The following is a 15,507-nucleotide window of genomic DNA, read 5'->3' on the forward strand; positions in this document are numbered from 1 at the left end:
ACTGTGGGGTCGGTGAGTCATGTTGCCGTTGTACAGCTTCAGCTTTGCCTGATTGATAAGTCTTCTCTTGGTATTATGGCAGATAAGTCCTTGTTAAAAAAATGCGAGGAGTGTGGGACCAAGATGGCCCAGACTGATGGCCATGCCTTGCATGCTTGGGCGAAGGCGATGTGGTTGATCGGTACAAATATTGCCAGAATTTTACACCAAAGGGAAGAGGAGATAGAGCTTCCTGGTTAAAAACTGCTTTGGGAGAAAGCCATGGCTAGCGCCAAAAGTCAGGCAGCAAAAAATACTACCCTGGTAGAGCACTCGAATTCGCTGACAACCAAACCCTCCCCAGAGTCGATGCCAGCCTTGGATCCAGTGTCTGCTGTAGTACTGTCAGATTCAATAGCTTCTCCTTGGAGCTGATATAAATCACACCCTGAGAGACATATGTTTTAGCTCAATTGGCTGCCAGTGTTGTAACTCTGGAAGGCGCTCCTCCCAGATTTTGGAACAGGGCATCCAGATCTCCGACACAGAGTGTTCAACTGACCCTCCATCACGCAGGCACAGGGACTAGTTGAAACATGTAGACAAGCCTCGGTATAAGGCTTGTTGGTAAACTGGTCATTCAGATCTGACTGAATCATTGGATTCGATGGTGGAGATGCCACTATCTCCTACTGTGAGCAAGAGATTGAGCTCTGCTTCCCCAGAATTGGGGGAAGAAGTACAGGTGAAAGCTGTTTGCCCCAGGAGTCTCACTTATGCTGTTCTAGGCAGTCACAGTGCCCATGCTAACCAGCTCTAGGGTATCCCCACTACCCATTACCTAACTATGCTTGTAACTGGGGTGAATTTTACCCAACTTACCCATATGTAGCTCCCTTTCCAACTTAGTTGGATCTGAGGAAAAAATGCTGGTCCCCAGATCCAAGTTGGATCCCTCCTCCCTTCGTGTTTTGGGATACAGATCCAAGTCAGAATTGGATGTGGAGCTGGTCAGTTCTGAAGAAGTTGGACAGTGTGAGTAAGAAAATGTATTCTGTCTCTGCCCTTAATAACAAGATGGCTAACTTCTTGTCCATCATGAGTGGGTATCAAATTTTCCTCTGGCAAAAGATGTCTTCCTATATAGATGCTCTACTGAAGGACAAGAAGCTTCTAGCCAATCTGATTCAGGATGAGGCAATAATCCTCTCAAAGCAGCAGATTAGTGTGAATAGGCATGTCTTGGATGTCTCTGCCAGGGCCTCAACACCTCTATGGTCTTATGCAGACATGCATGGTTGCACTCCACTGTGCTTCCATTGGAGACTCGAAATAAGATAGAGGACATGCCTTTTGAGGGCACTTCATTGTCCTCAGAGAAGACAGATGAATATCTTTTGAATAAGAAGAAGGATCGGCAGATTGCGAAATCTTACAGCATTCTGCCACAGTATCCATGTGTCTCGACTTACTGACAACATGCGAGGTGTGATTATCAGCCCAGATGAGATTACAGAGACTACAGATACCACCCATATCAGCCACAGTATCCATACTGGACTACTTATTCTGGCCAGTCCCAAAGAAAGTCGTCAGGATGGCCCAAACCAACACATCAGAGTCAGTTGTCTAAGGACTCTGCCCAAGGTCAGAAGAGCCAGTTCTAACTAGACCTCCATATAGTGACTGCCTCTGCATTGTTTAATAACAGACTGTTACAGTTCATTCATGCATGGCAAAATATTTCTGCGGATACTTGAGTTATTTCAATTATTAAAGTTGATTATAGGTTAGAGTTTCATACATTGCCTCCTAGTTGTTTAACCTCTCAAGTTCCTAATAATATGTTCTCACAGTTGCAGGAGCAAATTCAATCCATGTTAGTTAAAGGGGCTCTCAGGTTCTGACAACTCTTTGGGGTTTTTCTCTCACTTCTTCCTAGTAGACAAGAAGGATGGAGGGGAAAGGCCCCTTTTGGATTTAAGGGCCCTTAATGACTACCTGAGAATCATGAAGTTCAGGATGGTCATGCTCCCTTGGGTTATAAATATGGTTTCCCAGGATGCCTGGTTTGTGACCCTTGATCTATAGAATGCTTACTTTCATTTTTCTGTACACCAGGACCATCAAAGTTGCCTCCATTTTGTTTTTCATGGTGTGGTGTTCCAGTACATTACCATTTGGTTTGGCTACAGCACCATGAGTTTTCACAAAATGCATTGTAGTAGTGATTGCTTAACTTAGGCAGTTGGGCTGCTCTTACCCCTATCTTGATGACTGGTTAATCACTGCTCAGTTCCCAGAGATTTTAAGGGAACATATCATCCTTGTATTGTCCACGTGTGAGACTGCTACCCTTATCATACAATTTCTGGGGCAATCTGAGATTCTAGAGCCAATAGAGCTTTCTTACCTAATAATAGGATTAGCTGGCTGACAATTTTGGTGTAGCTCTTTTTAGCAAATAGCAGATGTGATATCTCACAAAAGAGTCCAGGTCTTGATAGACAATACAACAGCTGTATTTTATATAAACAAGCAAGCTGGCATAGCTTTCAAGATGCTCTGTGCAGAGGCTTTTGGGAGTGGGCCATAACTCATGGTACTACTTTGTACACTCTGCATATTGCGGGATCCCACAATTCCAACGTGGACTGGCTTAGCAGGTTGAGCGGTTCCCACGACGACAGGGTCATTGCAGACAAGTATGTCCATCAAATTTTTCAGTAACGGGGTTTCCTGGAAGTCAACCTTTTTGCTGCACTGGACAATACAAAGATCTCCCGTTTCTGCTTAAGGGGGGAAAGTGGCAGGGCTTCACTAGGAGATGTCTTTCAGATTCAGTGGACCCCTTCCCACCCATCCCAATGATACACAGAGTAGAATGTGAAATCCAGACAAACTGAACCAGGTGCATCTTCATAGTTCCATTCTGGCCACCACAGATGTCCTGCTACCAAATATCCTGTCCCTCACTGGACAAGTGACCCTGTTAGGCAGGCACAAAGCCTCCACTCTGAAAGAGATGGCCAGGTGAGGAATCACCATACCCCCCCCCCAAGTCTCAACAAATTGTCCCACAGCTCAGCCAACTTCTTCCTGGCCAGGTTGACCCTGGCCAGGTCAGCAGCCCTGCACCATGAATGATGTTCCAGCAAGTCCAACCATAGTATGTGCATTCAAGGAAAGCAACCACAGAGGAGTTCCAGATCAGCCATGATAGATGCCTCAAGCCCAAATACTGCCACCTTCCCAAGTTGATCTCACCCCTCTGGATGACCAGGGCATCTGGAGGGGCCCCAACGACTGGTGTGGCAAAGAACCATCGGGACCAGCCAGTTCCATGGCATTCCCCTGTCGCTGATCCAGGCAATGTCGATGGCACCATCCAAGCCATTGTCCAGATGAAGATGCATAGAGACCATCACAGTACATAGTGCTCTGCCCGCAGATCCAGACTGACTTGCACTGACCTTCAGAGACTGCCGAGGAAGAACACGTTAGTGAGGGGCCCCAGACCTGGATGAATGTAGGCCTTGTAAGCTCCAGACCTCCATCTCCTTATGGCCTGGAAGGGAACGACAGAAGGCCATGGTCATTTGCTACCATAGTGGCCCCGATCCTAAAGGAGTGAGTTCCAAACTCCACAGCCGGGAAGCCAGCCACCTGAGGATGGCAGAGAACTGAAATCTAGTCAGAGGGTGCGTGTGTTAGGAATGGGCCAGTGAGCTGTGGCAAATGATGAGACAGCCCCTGGTAGGACCGGCACCTGAGGTTCTCCAGCTTTCTGAGGTGTCTTCCCTTCGTGACCCTCTTCTAGCTTTTCTATGGGGGCAATAGTCCCCCTTCCTGGCAGGCCACTTTTCCACTCCAGGCTATTCGAGCTGCTGGAACTGCCAACAGTCAACAGGGCCTGTTGATTCCCATTGCTGGTACCCTAGCAGCCTTACTACCTGCCTGGGGAGGGGCATCAACAGGCTCCAGAACAGAGGTCACTGATCCAGGCCTGGAGGCCCCCAGCTGCTTGACTCAGAGGGATTTAAGGTCACACAAGAGGCCTTGCAGAGTGCACCTGCCTGAGGTTTGACTGGCTCACCGCTGAGGTACCCTAGGCGATAGTGATCGAGAACTGGGCCTTCTACTTGCAGCGGGCCCTGCACAAGAATCCCTTGTGCCACCCCAGCTCTGATGAGGGAGTGAGGATGCTGGTGTCAGTGAAGTCTAACACCATTTGGCCTGGCTGCTTTCTGCCTTAGCCATGTGATTAGAGGCCCTGGCCTTAACTCCCCCTGTGGTGGCCCTAGCACCTGTGGTGATCTTGAAGGGTGGGATAGCCCTGGCCCCCACTCTGGCTGACTTCCCCACTGCAGCCCTCTTAGGTGGCATTGTTGCTCTAGCCCTAATGGCTGGGCCCTCTGCCCTCAACAGATAAGGTTGGCTAAAGCCCTCCTTCTCACCAGCTCCCTTGTCCTAGGTATTTGCCTGCCTACAGGCATTTGGACTGAACAGAGGAAAGCCAAGCCACCGTAAACTACCCCACACAGACTCAGGCCCCAGCACGGGTATGGGATGAAAGGCCTCTACTTCCACGCTCTGCTGGAGCCGCTTTCCACCCAGGGAGAACAAATGGGGAGAGGGATACTGCCCAAATGCAGCAACGCAGGGGCTGCAGCTACAAACAGATGAGGGGAGAGGGACGCCAGCCAAATTCAGTGGCACAGGGGCCATAGCCATCGCCAAAGTGAAGCCGACACAGCAGGCCAACTCATGCTGGTGTACTCCTCATGCCCCTGCACAGGTTGCTGCCGCCACTGCAGCCACTTGTCCACTTCACAGTCACCGCTACGGCTTGGCTCTCACTGCTGGGCCTGACTTCTAAGCAAGCCATGAGGGGCAGGGCTAGCCCCCTCTAAAGAGGGCTGGCGGTGGACCTGAGAGGAAACCGTGCCTCTCAGGTCTGTCATGTTTTCCCTGCCCTTGCTGGCCAGGCCATCCTGCCCTGATTGGCTGGCCTGGGATTTGAATCAAGGCAGTGCAACCCATCATGAGGAGGCTGTAGGGAGCCTCTGCACCCCTAAAACAGGACAGCTGCCATATGCCTTGCTCTCCCCCCCAATGGCCCACCACCAGATTCCCCCCCCCAGTAAATCTGGAGGCCAGCATTTCCAATTGGCCAGCATGTGCAAGCACAGTCCTAATGTGTGCCTGCATGAAGACCTAGAAGAACAATATTTACAGGTAAGTGCAACCCTGTTTTATTTTGCATGAGATCTTTTCTTGAGTTCGTGTCCATATTCTTTCAAACACTATTTTCTATACTTACTAAGCAAAGCATCACCTTTGACTGTTCAAAAGGTTCTTACCATGTAACACAGCCACTGCTGTTGCATTTGCTGTGAATTTCCAAGGCCTATTTGGTTACTGCCTGCTACTTGAAGAGTGATGAGCAACACAGTGCCCCCGTTCTACCCACACATTCATGTCTGTGCCATCCTTGTGAATTTTTAAAACCTTTATTTTATTTATTGAAATGCTTTAGGATAAACTAGGCTGTAAACGAATAGCAGTTGTGGGGGAGGTAAATTACATTGTGACCACAGTACTACTCCCTTTAAAAATGCAACTTGATGAAGAATTTTGGAGAACTTGAAAGCTCACCACTACTTTCTGATATTTTTGTTGGTCCCAATTTAAGGTATCAAATTACTTTTGTTTCTGGTATGAATAGTGTGTGAAGCTCTAGGATATCCAAGCCCTGACATAAGTTTCAAAGCAGAATTTTAGGAAGCAAAAGTGGTTGTGAACTTTCTTTAATAACCTCCACTTGCCAGCCAGTGACATGCTTGTTGCATGCCATCAGTTCAGCCATCTGTTGGTCTATACCAGAAAAGAGCTGTACAACTGGTGGACTTCTGACTTTTATTCATACCCCTTCTTTCTCTTTTTTCCACCTCCGCCTTAGGTGAATACACTATAATGACAGCACACTTTCAACTGAAAAGAAAAATTGGCTATTTTGTCATCCAGACTTACCTTCCATGCATTATGACCGTCATCTTATCCCAAGTCTCATTTTGGTTAAACAGAGAATCTGTCCCTGCTAGAACAGTCTTTGGTAAGTATTTCATTGCCAAGCTCTTTCTTAGGAGTACCTAGTGTTCTAAGGGTCAGCAGTGCCTGATTGTGTTTACACTGAGGCAGGGTCGAAATGCTTAATCTTTCCAAGACCACTGAGTCTCCTCTGCAGTTGCTGCTCAGGAAGTTTTCAATTGACTTTTCCTCCCTCAGCCATGAAGGCTAATTGAAGAAAAACTGCTAGAATGGGGGGATTTACAAAAGAGAAATCAACAGGGATGAGAAGCATTAAGCAAGCACCCAGCTTGCACATGCATCCTCCTGCATAAGTGACCCCTAATCCTACATTCCTATTATTTTCACAAACATATCTTTGCATACGTGCAGAAAGAAAGATAACTTCTAGTTCTATCCTCTTATGTAATTTTTACAGTTGTACTTATCGTTGCCGTCCTCTTCGACAAATATAATTATAAAGTCAGTTTTCCACTGCAGATGATATTGAGTTACAATACCCCATAGTCTTCAAAAATCTTATTTTTTTCCCTGATGTTTTGGCAGTATTTTTGACAGTCTGTACTGTGTTCCCGTATTCTAGCTTCCATTCCTTTCCCTTAGTAGCAGAAATATTTTAACTTGAGATCGTATTTGGACTCAAAATGATGAGATGGCTTGACTGAATAAAAGAAGTAATGCCCTCCAGTTTGCAAAATCTGAGCAAGTCTGTTAATGATAGGACTTTTGGAAGTTTTTCATTCATAGAGTCCCTGTAAATAAGAAAATGACTTGATGGCATATAATACATACACACACACACTGTGCTGTGCCTAAGGATTTTGAAAAAAACCATTCAATGCTTCACAGCAAGCACTTCCTTTTAAACTCTCATTTTATAGGGAACTCTAAATGTTGCTTGTTTCCTTCTTTCCTTTTTCAAGGAGTCACTACAGTCCTCACAATGACAACTTTAAGTATCAGTGCTCGCAACTCTCTACCAAAAGTGGCTTATGCTACGGCAATGGACTGGTTTATAGCTGTGTGCTATGCCTTTGTGTTCTCTGCACTGATCGAGTTTGCCACAGTCAACTATTTCACAAAGAGAAGCTGGGCCTGGGATGGCAAGAAAGCTTTAGAAGCTGCAAAACTGAAGGTAGTTTTTTATTCATCTCTTTGAAAAGCTAGAATACTTAACCTGATTTGGGGAGGGGTTTGCTGTTGAAAACCTCACAAAGCACTGAATAGGTCTCTTACCTAAATGAGGGATCTCCTTGTGAGTTGGGGGAAATAGCGTTCAAGGAGACACAGTGAGAGGGGGGTAACTGGGATCTCTACTAATTTATACCAGGATCGTTCCTTTAGAGAACTCTCGAGTAAACAGGTTAATGTACAATAGGAAAGATTTCTCTATTTAATAGAGCAATAAAAGGCAAACACACAGGAAGAACACCCAGCACACAGAGGTAATTAAGAAAACAGGGAGGAAAATGGGAGAGAATAGTTGGGATTGGGCAATATTTACCAGTTTCAGGGAGAGGGAGGAGATGATCCATGGAAAAGTAGCAAAGCAACCTGTGCTTCACGGTGAGAAGGAGGCTCAAGTGAACTAGTGGGTACATGGATGGGTACCAAGACTCACTCACTGAGCATATTGCTGGGCAGTCTAGTTATAGTGCAAAACATACCCTGGAGCAAGACTAGGTTCTTGCCTCTAAATGAATGACTTAATTGCTTGTCTGGAGGTAGGACAATAACTTGGGAAAGGTGTGATACGATTATCTTGGACTGGACTATAGGTGATACTGCTTGATGACCCAGTAAGTGGGATGCTATCAGATGCGGTGAATAGCCTTGATTAGGTAGGTAGAAAGGGAAAGGTGGAGGGAGGTGTCAATGGGATTAGATAGGGAGGTGTCTCAGGAAGCCTCGTTATTTCTGCTGCTCTCTGGGGCATGGGGGCTGTTCAGTGAGTCGACCCCTATGACTCATGCCTTGGTAATTTTCCAGTCTCCAGGCCACTTAACATCGGTGCTGCCTTGCTGGGCAGTGTCTGGAACTACTGGCAAAGGGGTTTATGATATTACATATCCATAAACTGCCCTTCTAGTATGAGAGAGGGGTCTGACTGCTAACATCTCTGCAGCCGGGGGGGGGGGGGCGGTTGGCAGGAAACTGCTGTTGTTATGCTCTGTGCCCATCCACAGGGTTCTGAATTGCCCCTTGCTGTTTAATACTCTATAGAATGATGAATCTCACTAATTTCACTGACATAGTGAACATATCAGAAGTTACTTGTATGCTCTAAGATCATGGCTTATGATTTAGCTGACTATTTTTAATGTAACTGAAAATGATCCTGGGGGGATTGGGCATGGAAAGAAAAATAAAAAATCTCCCAAGAAGGAAATTGGTTATACCCAGTGAAAACAATATAGAAGGTGGAAACATGAACTGGGGCCCTTGGGGTATTGCTATTTTGGCAATAGCCACAAAAGAAGGAACATCACAAGAAGCTGTGCTTTCTTTATTAGGATTTTTAAATCCATCACTGCATGTTGGAGGTGAGGATTAGATTGATCAAACCCTACAGTAATTTACATGCTAATCTGAGTCCCAGTCCTGTGGCCTTCTTTAGCTCACTGACGTTAATTTTTAAAAAAATATTATTTATCGTGCATCATAAATATTGTAAACTGCTCTCTTGGTGTTCCAACTAGAAAACAGAGGTGTTTAAATATAACAGAAAGTACTGCCTGATTATTTATACACTACTGTCAGTGTATTGCATGGTATTTATACAGAGAAACAAGACGGGTTCTTGATCTCCAGGAGTTAATCATCTAAACATTAACTTTGGGGAAGGAATGATGAGACAGCAGGAGGAAGAAGGAACAAGATACCAGATATTGGCAAATGCAGTAAGATGTTGGCTGAGGATGAAGACTGAGAGCCAAATCATATGAGCTCTCCCAAGTGACTTTATTGCTAAATACCAGCTATGGGGAGCAGGGTTGCCAAGTTCCTGGTAATTTGGAGGCAGAATTTGGGGAGGAGAGTGAGCTCAGCAGGGATATGATACCATAGAGTCTACTCTCCAAAATTGCCATTTTCTCCTGGGGAATTGATCTCTGTAGTCTGAAGTCAGTTGTAATTCCAGTAGAACTCCAGGCCCCACCTGGAGATTGGCAACCCTAACAGGGATCCCAGTATGAATCAGGAGTGGTGGTGCAGGAACAAAGGGTTAACATCGCGCACACACCCTACACACACACAAGAGTTTCCCAACCTTGACCTGTCTATCCCCAAAGCTGCTATTTGGCCAGCTGGAGAAACATATGAGTCACTTATATGTTGCCTATTTATTTACCTTGAAAGGTATTTAGAAGCTCCAAGAGCGCATTTGAGCTTGGGAAGCCAGGGTGGGTGGAAATGCTTAAAACTCTCTACCTAAATCAATCAGAGAGCTCCTGTGTAGCATAAAAACGACTTGAATTATGATTCTCCTACCCTCTTCCTCCATTTGACCCTAAGTCTACAGTTGTCTGCACATGTTCCTGGGAGTAAGGCGTGTTGAGCCTAATGTGCCTTAGTTTCATATGATTGGGTTGCGCAGCAGTAAACCAAAGCTCTTTGGAGCGGGAGAGGGGGGCGCAGATGGAAGAAAGACAGAAAGCTAGCATCTCATAGGAGTCAAGCGAGTTCAGGGTATATTAGGCAGTAAAGGAAAATACACTTTCATTCCTTCTGGTTCTATTATAATGGCTACCAAGGATTAGAATCCTTGCTTATCCCTTTGCTTCTTAAACCATAACCAACCTAAAAGTTATTATTTAAAAGATGTGTTGTTTTAACCATTAGAGAGATACATTAAAACTTGGAGTGTCCTTCATGATGTTAGAATTATCACTCCTTCAGAAGACAGGGAAATGCTATCCCATATAGCACTCTCACTCTCGTTGATTATGACAACATTGTGAACATATAAGTCATCTGTGGTGGAACTACATAATTGTGCATAAATCCAGACAACTTTTTAAAAAACAGAATGTAGCCTCAGGGGCTTCAGTTTAAAGAGGGAGACTCTCATATGGAGTGAAGGACTATTTAACTGTTTCTTGTACCATTTTCCCACCCAAAATCAGCCTCCTGTCCTTCATTGGTGGAAATTTTTTCCCAATTGAGCCCTGTGGCGCAGAGTGGTAAGCTGCAGTACTGCAGCCCAAGCTCTGCTCACGACCTGAGTTCGATCCCAGCGGAAGCTGGGTTCAGGTAGCCGGCTCAAGGTTGACTCAGCCTTCCATCCTTCTGAGGTCGGTAAAATGAGTACCCAGTTTCCTGGGGGTAAAGTGCAGATGACTGGGGAAGGCAATGGCAAACCACCCCATAACAAAAGTCTGCCAAGAAAACGTCATGGTGCGATGTCCACCCATGGGTCAGTAATGACTCAGTGCTTGCACAGGGGATGCTTCTGGGCAGGAAAAATCCATGAAGGGGAAGAGTTAAATAGCCCTTCCCCCCCACACTCCAACCCATTCCAGTCTCCCTATTTATACTGCCCTCCTTATGGCTGCACTTTTTAAAAAAAATAGAATAATGAAACTGCATTTTATACAAAATGGTTAGAATGATCACAAAACTACATGTAACATGCAATTCTGATCCACATTTTGCAGTTGCTCTGTGCAGAACTCCAGTCCTTTCTATTTCCCAAACATATTTTTCACTGTTTTTCTTTTCTACTGTTTTACAGAAAAAAGAGCGTGAATTATTGGCAAACAAAGCCATTAATGCTTATGCTTCTGGAAGAATGACCCCCACATTAAACATACCAAAGGACGCCACGCCTTCTGTCATCTCCAACTCAGCTTCTGTTCCAGTAAAACCTGTTGAGAAACCAGCTGAAAACAAAAAGACCTATAACAGCATCAGTAAGATTGACAAGATGTCACGAATAGTGTTCCCTGTCTTGTTTGGAACTTTTAACTTAGTCTACTGGGCCACATATTTGAACAGGGAACCTGTTATTAAAGGTGCTGCTTCTCCAAAATAAATGGAAGGACTTCCACATCATGTGTTAGCCATACTTGCAAAAACAAATGCTACCAAGGAGAATTCGAGGTTCCAAGACTTTTTCAACATTTGGGCAATATTCTTCAGGAAGTTTTTGCATGTGTAACGATATGTACAAATATTATTGCCTTGATTGTTTCTACATGTAACCTCAGATGTTTCTGACAACTAAATCAAGAGCAGCAGACACAAATCTTTGTAGAAGAATGGAAGACATGGAACTTCTATGCTGCTGAGTATCTTGCATTGATAGTTTACAATGAAATAGGGTATATTTTTTAACAGTTTGGGCATATTACATATCTGCAGTTTTTTAATACTTTGAATGTACAGTCATGCAAATGCGTGAGGACTGTAAACTCTGCAGCTGCAGAAATATTTATGTAAGTTATTCCAGAGTTTGCCAGCACTGGGCTATTCTGGCCAGGATCCAGAACATTGCAGGCCCAGACCTTGGTTGTGTGCATGCAAGTGGATGTGCAACACTTGGCAAATGTGAGAGTTCAGTAGCAGGTTTTGGGGTTTGGTCTTAATGACAGCCCTCAGATGTACACGAATCCCTTGAAAGTTTGGATGTGCAGAACAGCCTTCACAGATCAGACACCATAGGCACAGTTCTCATTTCACTGCGCATCATCTTGTAACACCATACTTTTGAGAGAAAGCAGTTTACAAGAATTACTTAAAGTCAATAGGATGTCTGGCCAGGGACAGCCCTCATCTTTCCCCCTCCTCCATTGTGTCTGCCAGCACTCAAGCCAAAAAGGTTGCCTACCCTTGTGCTGAAAGTTTTCCTGAACTCTTGCAAAAATTATTTTCTCTCACAAGAGTTCAGCCACCATTTTGGTTGTCTTGGCAACAGGCAACCAGAAATGCTGCTGAGCTCTTGTGAGAAGGAAGCAATCTTGGGAGAGATTCAGAATCAGTAGAAGCAGCCTGCTGTGCTGTTTTTAAAGAGCCTTGGAGGAGCAAGGAGGTAAGTATGGTTATCTCCTCCAGCTCCTAGGGGAAGGCATCAAATGGGCTGGCAGGTGGGACACTGTCAGACCCCAAAATCTGTTGCATGTGGCAACCGCCTCAGGTCACTTCACTGTGGAGCTAGGCTTGGAGACTGGCATCTCTCTGGAAGGTTTTTCATTTTTAATACATAATATTTATCAGTATTTAATCTTTAAAATTACTATATGAAGCCCATGATTAACACATGCTAAATGTTACAAGTGGAAGTGGAAAAATACCAGTCTCTGTGGTGACCATAACATCTAGCCCAACATCATGACAAAATATTGAGCAATGTTATCATGCATGTTTGAATGGACCCTTGTTCCTGCTACATAGTGGATTTGTGCAGATTGTAAAGATCCATATGTAGTCACCTGTTTCCCAGCGCAGATCATACTCTCTTCATTTAAGATACACCTTTCCATTTTGTACTATATGTGAGGAAGAGTCAAGCCACACTACAAACCCAGGAGCTGACTACTTCCCAGCCTCAGAAGGCTCAGGCAGCTTCAGTAACGGGGACCAGCAACAGTGGTAGTCTTAATGCTCTGGTATACCTGAAATGCAACGTAAAAAAGACTCCACACTTTCTCCTTTACTGAAGGCAAGAAAATGGCTTCCTGAAATGTGCCACCAACAGCAGACTGTTTCTTATTGCTTCTGGTCTTAACTATATGAGCTTTGTGTTATTGCAGTTACCCTTGTGTTTTATGTTTCTTCTCTCTGGCTTAATTCCAGGGTTGACTTTTTTCACTCTGGAAGGGCCTCCTCTCCACAAAAGTGCCATAACTTTCTCCTCAAGGCCATCTCAATCTCTGTCAATAAATTCTTACTAGATAGAAGTATTCTTCTTAATAGGAAAAAGTCAGTCATATCTAATTATTTTGTTAGCTATGTTATTTACTTCATTTGACTTTGATTGGAGAAAACTATTGGAGAAAAACATATTTTGTTATAACATTTATTTTGCTTATTTATAAATCACTTTCCATCCCCTCCAAATGCCCCCCCCTCAAAAATATCCCCAAATTAAAAAAAAATCAGTACAGGACTACCAACCAATTTAAAAAAGCAATAAAATACCATTATTAGTTAATGGTATAAGAGTACATCAGCATGAATTACAGGAGCAGCGTTAACTATAACCAGCAACTCAATAATACACAAGGCCACTTGTACTTGAAATCTCCCACCTATCCGGAAAAGGAACTTTTTACAAATTTTCTACAGGATGTGGCTATTGAAAACTGCATGAAATCGATCACCCAAATACTCAGGTAATCACAACACAAAAAGTCATCCCTCCCCAGATTCCAGAAGTTGGTGTCCCTATGCGAAGAATAGCCAGACTTTGCTATTCTGATGTCCCTGCATCTAGGAAGGCCTAAATGTTAAGCAAAAGTGTTCCATCCTTGCCACCTGATGACATATTATGACCACCATTTTTATTCACGCTGGACATAACACAAGAGGAACCTCTTTACACAAACTCCATCTCAACAAATGGAAGATGTACAATAGTTATGCCCTTGCTTATCTCATACCCCATTTTAGTGGAGTTGATGTTGGAGAAGGTTCCTGGCAGATGAAGGATCTCTCTCTAATTGCACAAACAATGCCATTGGCCCAGATTCTCAACCACTGTACTATTCATGGAGCCAATTTAATATGCACTTGCTGAGAACTTGGTTCACTGATTACTTGAATAATAAGGCCACTGCATAACGTACTCATTAGGAATGGCAGGATTTTTGCCTTTCAGGGAAATAAATACTTTTGTTCAAAATTCAAAATATTTTTTTCCAGATAACGTTCATTTTTCAAAAAATGGAGATGTATTGCATGAAATTATCTTTTAAAAGTAGAATAGAACCAAATATAGCTGATAAAACAGTGACTCTTCATTTTCATTAAAGGCAACGTGAACAGATTTCTTCTCAGGAGGAAAAGTTGCCTGTTAAATGATTAGCTTTCATTCCTAGTAAATAGAAAGACACAGCTCCAGCAGAGAGAGAGAATTTGTACTTCATCAAAGCCAATTGTTTCTAGTGACTATATCAGTGTTTTGGTTATTACCATTCCTTTCTGAAACTTTCATGGTTGCCAACAAGTTTTTGTGTGATTTGTTTTCAGTGGTGAGTGACTTAAAAGTCAATCCTGTGCATACTTATTTGAGAGTGGACCCACTATGAATTGAGGAACTTACTACTGAGTAAATACACATAGGATCAGGCTTCTATGATATTTTCAACAATTTCTCATCCGAATTATTTCATGCTCATAGCTTCAGTAGCTTTTGTAATTTTATCTTAATGTTTAAATTAAAGAATACATTTGATAGTTGCAAGATGTCTTTTTCAACTCCTTGTTTTAAGAGGCAAACAATTTTCTTTTTTTTAAAAAAAGCTTCAAAATAGTGATTGCTGGCAATGGAAATTGCTGCATGCTTGAAGGGAGAAACAGACCTGTTGATTTCCTATGGAGACTGCTGCTCTTTATACTTCCAACCCAATCTAGTTGGTGACCTCAGTGTGCCAATAGGCATGCCCACCTGTTGTACAAGCACAGCTCTCTACTGGGAGGGCTCTGCCTGCCCATAGGGGAAAGGGTGGCATAGAGAGCAGTGTGCACAGGAAGGGTGCAGAAGATGCAAAGGGTCACTATCATATAGATGACAGCAGGATTGGAGCATCTAACAAAAGGTCTGTTTGTAGAAGATCACAAAATGGTAATTGCCTTCCCTTTGCTTCTTTATTTCATCTTGCCCCAAGAGCTGACAAAAGCCTATTTGCTGATCCTCGTACTTGGAGCTGAACAGCCATCCACTTCACAGTTCCCGACCATGAATATATCATACACATCATATGATAAAAGCAGTCGAAGAAATGTCCCTATCCATTTTATCCCATTGTTCTTCCAAGACACTCAATCTGATATCCATGGCTTACATAGAGTTGCAGACCTCCAAATGGGTCCTGGAGTTCTGGAATTACAACTGATCTCCAGATTACAGAGATTGGTTTCCCTGGAGAAAATGGCTGTTTTGGAGGGTGGCCTCTGAGGCATTATATCTTGCTGAGCTTCACCCCTTCTCCAAACCTTGCCCTCCCCAGGCTCCACCCCCAAAATCTCCAGGTGTTTCCCAACCCAGAGTTTGCAACCCCTAGACTTACCTAGTCCTCCATTTTACCATCACAACACTCCTGTGAAGTACAGTAAGTTGAGGGAGCATCCAGTGAGCTTCATGACCAAGTGGGGATTTGATCCCAGGTCTCTCAGGGCCTAGCCTGTTATGCTCAGTATAACTCACTGACTTGTGACTCTGGTGCTCTGCTTAATACTGTCATCTCCTATCATATGGGTCTGGTGGCTTGTTTTCTTCGC

At 44.0% G+C, this 15,507-nt stretch overlaps 1 protein-coding gene across 1 annotated transcript in view; it reads left to right on the forward strand.

Moving 5' to 3' along the window:
* Nucleotides 1-11,101, forward strand: part of GABRA5 (gamma-aminobutyric acid type A receptor subunit alpha5) — a 99,953-nt gene extending 88,852 nt beyond the window's left edge. The window contains exons 7-9 of the mRNA XM_054973729.1: nt 5,942-6,094; nt 6,993-7,204; nt 10,802-11,101. Coding sequence (XP_054829704.1) covers nt 5,942-6,094; nt 6,993-7,204; nt 10,802-11,101 — 665 coding nt within the window. The remainder of the gene's footprint in view (nt 1-5,941; nt 6,095-6,992; nt 7,205-10,801) is intronic.
* The last annotated feature ends 4,406 nt before the right edge of the window (nt 11,102-15,507 follow it).

This window comes from Eublepharis macularius, chromosome 3 (assembly GCF_028583425.1).
Source record: "Eublepharis macularius isolate TG4126 chromosome 3, MPM_Emac_v1.0, whole genome shotgun sequence".
Lineage (NCBI taxonomy): Eukaryota > Metazoa > Chordata > Lepidosauria > Squamata > Eublepharidae > Eublepharis > Eublepharis macularius.